We start from the raw sequence: 8,637 nt of genomic DNA, 5'->3' as shown, positions 1-8,637 counted from the left end.
CTAGAATTCCATCTCTTCTTATTATTTTTACTTTGTTCTTCATGAATTGTGTTGGCTAGTTTTTAATACTTGGTTAAGGAAGATGAAGCCCTTGATTAATTTATTCGATAGATTAATGTTTTACAGATTTTGATTATTGTTGAGTATCAAGTATTATTCTGATTTATTTCATGATTGTATGTTTGATTATTAGATTGATCACCTGATAATTCTTATATATAATCTACTGCTAAATTAGAGTTTGAATCCGTAATTGTTCGAATTATCTAATTTGCGAAGCAACTACAATTAATAATCGTCCGCTTGTGAGGTTAGGAATTGTAGGGATAATAATTGACTAGGCTAAATTCATCCTCTTGTGTATGAGTTGTCTAGATTTATCAGTTTTACTAGTTTGCATGCTATCGTGAGTTTAAATTTAATCGCTTGTATTGGGTTGATTCATTGATAAGGGTTATCTTAGAACGCTTGTGTCTAGTTAACTAAGATTTAGGTAAAACAGGAATTTAATTTCCAATGATGAATATTCTACGTGATTAAATATTTTTAGATAATCGATGATCGAACGAATGAAATCAAGGGTGTAGTTGACCGAAATCAAGGCTTGTCTCTTATTGAATTTCCCCAATCTTTATTTAATTTTTGCATGCCAGTGAATTTTAGTTGTTTAAATTTCTTAGTAGTTAATCCGAACTTGAAAACCCCCTTTTTATTTTAAAGAACATTTTTAAATTTCCCTTTCCTCATGGGAACGATCCCTACTCACACTACTACATTAATTTGTTTATCTGATTGAGTCGGGTAATTTGGGCGTACGCGATAAGCGCTACCAAATTTTGGTGCCGTTGCCGGGGAACGGTGTTAATTTATTGTGTTCTTTTCCTTAATTGCTTTCTTTTTGTTTTATTCTGTTATTCTCATTCTGTTCTATTTTTTTTCTTTGTTTCTAGATTTTTCTTTAGTTCATGCTTTCAGGTGATTTTACTGAGGAAGACTTTCTCTACGATCCGGAAATTGAAAGAACCTTGCATAGACAAAGGAGAGAACGTCGTAGGCAACAACAAGAAGCTGCTGCTCGAGCTGCTTTTCCTGAAGAAGAAGAGATGACTGATAATGCGAACCTGAGCCTCAGACAATTGGGCACTCCAGATTTGAATCAACAACCTTTATGCATTACTTTTCCCCCATTAGAAAATAATGCTACATTCGAATTAAAATCAGGATTAATTCACTTGTTGCCTTCTTTCCATGGTCTTGCAGGTGAAGATCCTCATAAGCATTTGATGGAGTTCCATGTGTTTTAGCATGAAGCCACATGGAGTAACAGAGGAGCAGATCCAGCTTCGAGCCTTTCCTTTCTCTTTGAAGAGTGCTGCTAAGGATTGGCTATACTACTTACCCTCTGGATCGATTACAACCTAGACTGACATGAAAAGGATTTTTCTTGAAAAATATTTTCCAGCATCGAGAGCAGCAAACATCAGGAAAGAGATCTATGGGATCAAGAAGATGACGGTGGAATCACTTCACGAGTATTGGGAGCGGTTCAAAAAGCTATGTGCTAGTTGCCCGCAACATCAGATGAGTGAAAACCTCTTAATTCAATATTGCTATGAAGGTTTGCTACCTCATGACAGGAGTATGCTAGATGCTGCTAGTGGAGGAGTTTTTGTGGATAAAACTCCGGTGCAAGCAAGGAACTTAATAGAGAATATGGCTGCCAATTCTCAGCAATTTGGCACCAACAGAACTGATCATGCACCGAGGAGAAACAATGAGGTGAATGTCTCTTCCCTTGAACACAATTAATTGAATTAACCACTCTTGTGCGTCAGATGGCTGTAGGGAATGGGCAGACTGCGAAGGCTTGTGGCATCTGCGCTGCAATAGGACACACCACTGATATGTGTCCTACACTTCAAGAGGAATCAATTGAGCAGGTAAACGCTACTGGAGGATTTTCTGGACACCCACAACGGAAGTATGATCCGTATTCCAACACGTACAATCCTGGTTGGAAGGATCATCCCAATTTTAGATACGGGAATCAGCAGGCAAATCAACATGGACCTCAGGCTCCACCGCCAAATCAAGCTTTTAGGCCACCCTTTCCACAGCAGCAGCAGAGACCTCAGATACCAACACCAGGTGAGTTTCTCGAAAATATAGTTAAGGAACTTGCAACTAATACTGCATTTTTTCAACAGGACACCCGAGCAAGTATCCAAAACTTAACTACTCAAATGGGACAGCTCGCTACAGCAATCAACAAGCTAGAAGCACAAAATTCCAACAGTCTGCCATTTCAAAATGTGGTAAATCCAAGAGAGAACGCCAGTGCAATAACTTTAAGAACTGGGAAGGAGTTGAAAATGAAGGAGAAGGAAGTTGAGGTTGAGCCCAAAGAGAAGCTACACGAAGAAGAGCAAAAGGTAAGTGAGGAAAAATCATCCAAGGATGATTCGCCAAGAGGTAAGTTTCCTCCTCTATCTGAATATAAGCCTGTTGCCCCTTTCCCCTTAGCTCTTAAGGACTCTAGGAAAGGTGAGGGAATTAAGGAGTTATATGAAACTTTTCGTAGATGTGAGGTTAACATTCCATTGCTAGATGCCATTAAGCAGGTACCTCGATACGCAATGTTTTTGAAGGAATTGTGCACAGCTAAGAGGAAACAGACTTTGAAGGGTTGTCAAAAAGTGGAGTTAGGTGAGAATGTATCTGCAGTGATCCAAAGAAAATTACCCGCCAAATGCAAGGATCCAGGTATGTTCTCCATCCCATGTACTATAGGAAATATTAGACTTGAAAAGGCCATGTTAGATCTAGGAGCATCCATCAATGTCATGCCATACTCTATTTATGCATCCTTGAAACTTGGTCCACTGAATAAGACTGGCATTGTTATACAATTAGCTGATAGGTCTAATGCATATCCTAGAGGCGTGGTGGAAGATGTGCTGGTGCAAGTAAATGAGTTAGTTTTTCCTGCAGATTTTTATTTGCTAGACATGAAAAACGGTGATCATAATAGTCCTATTTTATTAGGCAGACCATTTTTGAAAACATTTATGACTAAAATTGATGTTCACAGTGGCACACTCACTATGGAATTTGATGGCAAGGTTGTGAAATTTAATATCTATGATGCTATGAAATTTCCTGATAGTGATGATTGTATATTTTCTGTTGATATTGTGGATTTCTTGGCCCAAGATGTTTTTGAGCATACAGGAAAAGATGAGCTAGAGGTGGCTATTACAGCACCTACTATGAAGACGGAAGAAGGAATTAGATGCAGCCGCGAAGTGGATGAAATTGAGGATATTCTGAATAGTGCTCCTGAGCTACCACAGTCAGGTGATGTATCTTATTTGTCTTTACCGATCTCTAACACTCGGCGCCTTCCATCTGTTTTGCAAGCACCAGTGGTTGAGCTGAAAACGCTTCCAACCCACCTTAAGTATGTGTTCCTTGGAGAAGGAGAAACACTACCTGTCATCATCTCCAGTATCTTGGAAGCCGAGCAAGAAGAACAACTGGTCAAGGTTCTAAAAGAGAATAAAACTGCTATTGGGTGGACCATAGCAGATATCAAGGGAATTAGCCCTTCCACATGCATGCACCGAATTCTGATGGAAGATGGTGCAAGTCCCTCATGGAAACCGCTGAGGAAGTTGAATCCACCTATGATGGAGGTGGTAAAAGATGAAATTCTGAAGCTACTTGAAGTTGGGGTCATCTACCCAATTTCTGACAGTCAGTGGGTCAGTCCGGTACAGGTGGTACCCAAGAAAACTGGAATTACAGTGGTGAAAAATAAGGACGACGAATTGGTTCCAACCCGCATTCAAAATGGGTGGAGGGTTTGTATTGATTATAGGAAGCTTAATGCAGGAACCCGAAAGGACCACTTCCCTCTCCCCTTTATTGATCAAATGATTGAGAGGTTAGCATGTCATCCTTACTATTGTTTTCTTGATGGTTATTCTAGTTATTTTCAGATTGCAATTGCACCGGAAGATCAGGAGAAAACGACATTCACATGCCCATTCGGAACTTTTGCATACCGCCGCATGCCCTTTGGACTATGCAATGCACCGGCTACTTTCCAACGGTGTATGGTTAGTATATTTTCTGATTTTGTAGAGCACATATTAGAAGTCTTCATGGATGATTTTACTGTCTATGGTGACTCATTTGAAGATTGTCTGTCTAATCTTGCTCTAGTTCTTAAGAGGTGTGTCGAAACCAACCTGGTTCTTAATTCTGAAAAATGTCATTTTATGGTTGGGCAAGGTATAGTGTTGGGTCATGTCGTCTCATCTAAGGGGATAGAGGTAGATAAAGCAAAAATTGATATAATTCAGTCTCTACCTTACCCCGTAAGTGTGCGGGAGGTGCGCTCTTTTCTTGGCCATGCAGGTTTTTACAAGAGGTATATTCAGGATTTTGCCAAGATTGCATCTCCTATGTGCAAACTGCTGCAGAAGGATGTGACGTTTGAATTCAATGAGTCATGCAAAACTGCTTTTGATAAACTCAAGGGATCATTGACTTCAGCGCCAATCATCCAACCACCGGATTGGACTAAGCCATTTGAAATCATGTGTGACGCCAGTGATTATGCCGTAGGAGCGGTATTGGGACAAAAAGTTGGGAAAGCATCGCACGCTATTTACTACGCTTTGCGCATTCTGAATGATTCCCAACGAAACTACTCCACTACAGAAAAGGAGCTTTTAGCAATAGTTTTTGCTTTAGAAAAATTTCGTTCATATTTACTTGGTGCTAAAGTTATTGTCTATTCTGATCATGCAGCTCTTCGTTTTCTAATGGCGAAGAAGGAGGCAAAGCCGAGGCTAATAAGATGGATACTACTGCTGAGCGAATTTGATGTGGAGATTAAGGATAAGAGAGGAACTGAAAATCGTGTGGCTGACCACTTGAGTCGGCTAGTTCACGTTGAAGAAGAGCTGAAGTTGCGAGAAGAATTTCCCGATGAGCAGTTATTCTCAGTCAGCACGGAATTACCATGGTACGCAAATATTGTGAATTATTTAGTTACTAATGGATTTCCGTCTGAATTCTCTAAGGCACAAAAAGATAAGGTCCGAAGTGATGCTAAATATTATGTGTGGGATGATCCATACTTGTGGAATCACTACGCTGATCAAGTCATACGACGATGTGTATCTGCAAGCGAGGTAATCCCAATTCTCACATTTTGTCACTCATATGCTTGTGGTGGCCATTTTGGAGCAAAAAGAACTGCTAGGAAGATATTGGACTGTGGATTTTTTTGGCCATCCATATTTTGAGACGCTTACATGTTTTGTAAGTCATGTGCTCAATACCAAAAGACAGGTAATATATCCCAGCGTAAGAAGATGCCTCAACAACCCATTTTAATATGTGAAATCTTTGATGTATGGGGTATCGACTTCATGGGTCCTTTTCCTAGTTCGTACGGATTTATTTATATATTACTTGCTGTGGATTATGTCTCCAAATGGGTAGAAGCCAAGGCCACCCGTACTGACGATTTGAAAGTGGTTGCAGATTTCATTCAACACAATATTTTTTCTAGGTTTGGAATCCCAAGAGCCCTCATTAGTGATAGAGGAACGCACTTCTGCAACCGGACTGTGGCTAGTTTATTGAAGAGATATCATGTGACACACAAACTCTCCACTGCGTATCACCCGCAATCGAATGGCCAAGCTGAGGTCTCAAATCGAGAAATCAAATCCGTTTTGGAGAAGACAGTGAATCCTACTAGAAAATACTGGAGTTTGCGCTTGGATGATGCACTGTGGGCATACAGAACCGCGTTCAAGACAACGATTGGGATGTCCCCATATCGGTTGATTTTTGGGAAACCATGCCATCTGCCTGTCGAATTGGAGCATCGAGCCTACTGGGCTATTAAAAATTTCAACATACGGATGGATGAGAGTGGAGCGCACAGGAAACTGCAGTTGTAAGAATTAGAAGAGATACGCAATGATGCATATGCGAGCTCAAAAATTTATAAGGAAAAGACAAAGGCTTTCCATGACAAGATGATTTCTAGAAGGGTCTTTGAAGCCGGTCAAAAAGTTTTGTTATACAACTCACGACTTTGATTATTCCCAGGTAAGTTGCGTTCTAGATGGATTGGCCCGTTTGTTATCACTAATGTTTTTCCTCATGGTGCAGTAGAGATAAAGAGCTTGGAAACGTCGAAAATATTCAAGGTGAATGGCCAACGCCTGAAGCATTACTTTGAAGGGGTCCAAGCGAATGAGGAAGAGGATGCGCATGATCTCACACTCGATGATCCGCCACAGATTGATTAACTCACAGCATCCAGTCGGGCTGACGACTATAAACCAAGTGCTTTTGGGAGGCAACCCAAATTTTTATTCTTTTTCTCGTCTTTACACCTCTGTTTCATTCATTCTTTTTGTCATTTTATCTTAGTTTTTACTTTATTAATTTTGCGTCACTTAAGAGCTGATATGGTTTTACTTTCCCACAGGTTTTGTCGCAAGCGCGCGCCCCATTATATTGCGCGGCCGCGCCACCTCTGTATCAGAAGATTTATATTTTTGCGTAGGCCAAGAGCGCGCGCCCCACTCTAACGCACGCCCGCGCAGCTTTAAAGTCAGAAAATTTTATTTTTGCGTAGGCCAAGAGCGCGCGCCCCACAACATTGAGCGCCCGCGCGATCTGCCATCTCGAGAGATAAATTGTGTGAAGCTTATGAGCGATCGCCCCACAACATTGAGCGCGCGCACGACGGGATATATAATACACTTTTTCGAGTTTGTTGTCTCACTTTCTCTCCCAACTCTTGCAAAATTCTCTAAATCCCTAAATCCCTAATCTCACGAGATCGATTTCATTCACCAAATCCCTTCTTTGGAGCGATTTTTCTATTACAATCTCCCAAATCCTTTCCCCAATTTCTCTGTAGTGACCCTTACCCGGATCACCTACTAAACAGAACTTATGCATGCAATTAACTTAGTTAAACAGATATCAGAATAAAACTGCGGAATCCATAAACAAAATATACAATCCCACAAAAAAGAATCTGTAATTTATCCAATAATATACAACCAAATCGAATAGCTGTATAAACCCAAACAACAGTAATAAAACCTAGACGAAGCTCCAGCTGGCCAACCACTGACTAGCCCCTCCTGGATCCACCCTCCTCGTCCAATCGCAAACCTGCCCCATGGAATAGGGTGTCCAGAAAATACAGAGTACGAGACGTGAGCATAAAACGCTCAGTGCGAGAGTATGAGTATACATGCATGCAAAGTGAACTCCCTATAGACTCGAGGTCAAGGATCAGATAACAGAGATAGACCGGGCCCTGGTATGTAGCACGCTGTGCCGTCGCTTCAGGAGGTGGCTCCCATACCGAGATAATCGTGGATACGCCGGACCCAAATCGATGGAAGTTCATCCACTAACAGGATAGGGTACAACCCTACTAACAGACATCTCGAAAGAGATACAGCAAGATGCAAATGAATGCAGCATAATATCATGGCATATAAATCATGCAGTCACATAATACATGCATACTCAGTCAGGATATCTCGAACAGTACTTTCGTACCTCAAAACATAGCAAGCTCTACCAACTCTAGGTCCACGCCTATAGTCTGCTCTACACTGCCAAATGATACTACTATCATTAAAGTGCTCTAAAAGCCTTAACTAAGCTATTGCATACTCCTAAATATTTATAGGACGCAAAAGCTATACCTTCGTCCGTCGTTAGCCCTTTGATGTCGATGCCTCCAAAACTTGGGCACAACTCCGCTACGACTACTGAACGCCTTGCCGACCTCCGGACCAAGCCTAAGAAGACTAAAACAGCTCCAAAAGGACTAGAAAGGAAAGGAGAACTCGGAATTGGCAAATGAAAGTGAAGCCTCGGCCTTCTATTTATAGACAACGATCGGAACTTCCGATCCTTGATCGGAACGTCCGAACCTCGATCGGAACGTCCGATCCTGCCATCGGAGCTTCCGAAGATCCTGATCTGCCACGTGTTAAAATATCACTTGTTGACTCCGGATAGGGGTGATCGGAGCTTCCGGTCCTGATCGGAGCTTCCGATCTCGCCACACGTCATGCCTGACGTAATATCGATCGGAGCTTCCGATCCTGTTCGGAGCTTCCGATCCTAATCGGAGCTTCCGAACTCACCTTCGGATCTTCCGAACTCTACCCAAGTAATTATGATTAATTCCTTAATTACTGATTTTGGTTACGGGCTACTACATTCTCCCCCACTTAAGATATTTCGTCCTCGAAATCAGATCTTAAGTACCGAATGCAAATACAGAAATCAGAAACATTCTTTATTCAAAACAAACGTTTACAGAGTTTGCAACTGAATACAACTTTAAAGAATGAAATCAAAACAACTCAGGATGGTCTTTACGCATCCTGTCCTCGAGCTCCCAAGTAGCTTCCTCAGTGCCTCGGCGCTGCCACTGAACTAAAATCAAAGGAATGACTTTGTTCCGTAAAACCTTATCCTTATAATCCAAGATACGAAGAAGTTTCTCAACATAAGTCAAATCCTTGTCTACCTGAACCTCAGACCGCTGCAGAATATGAGATTCATCCG

General features: G+C 41.3%; 1 protein-coding gene across 1 annotated transcript; it reads left to right on the top strand.

Annotated features, from left to right (window-relative positions):
- The first annotated feature begins 1,428 nt into the window (after positions 1-1,428).
- Positions 1,429-6,338, top strand: LOC140862308 (uncharacterized). Its single transcript, XM_073265321.1, has 10 exons — positions 1,429-1,618; positions 1,846-2,054; positions 2,208-2,472; positions 2,914-3,018; positions 3,214-3,545; positions 4,002-4,206; positions 4,297-4,748; positions 4,908-5,035; positions 5,588-5,980; positions 6,152-6,338. Exons 1-10 carry the CDS (start codon positions 1,429-1,431, stop codon positions 6,336-6,338), a joined length of 2,466 nt encoding a protein of 821 aa, XP_073121422.1.
- The last annotated feature ends 2,299 nt before the right edge of the window (positions 6,339-8,637 follow it).

This window comes from Henckelia pumila, chromosome 4 (genome assembly GCF_033568475.1).
Source record: "Henckelia pumila isolate YLH828 chromosome 4, ASM3356847v2, whole genome shotgun sequence".
NCBI lineage: Eukaryota > Viridiplantae > Streptophyta > Magnoliopsida > Lamiales > Gesneriaceae > Henckelia > Henckelia pumila.
Note: the sequence above shows the minus strand (reverse complement) of the source record. Positions and strands in the feature narration are given on the sequence as shown.

Bases quoted from the DNA above. Each gene is read 5' to 3' on its own strand.
- LOC140862308 (XM_073265321.1), top strand. From the start codon at position 1,429: ATGAAAAGGATTTTTCTTGAAAAATATTTTCCAGCATCGAGAGCAGCA. The intron at 5,036-5,587 runs GTACGCAAATAT...TATTTTTTCTAG, and splicing joins GTCAGCACGGAATTACCATG to GTTTGGAATCCCAAGAGCCC. The intron at 5,981-6,151 runs GTAAGAATTAGA...GTTGCGTTCTAG, and splicing joins GCGCACAGGAAACTGCAGTT to ATGGATTGGCCCGTTTGTTA.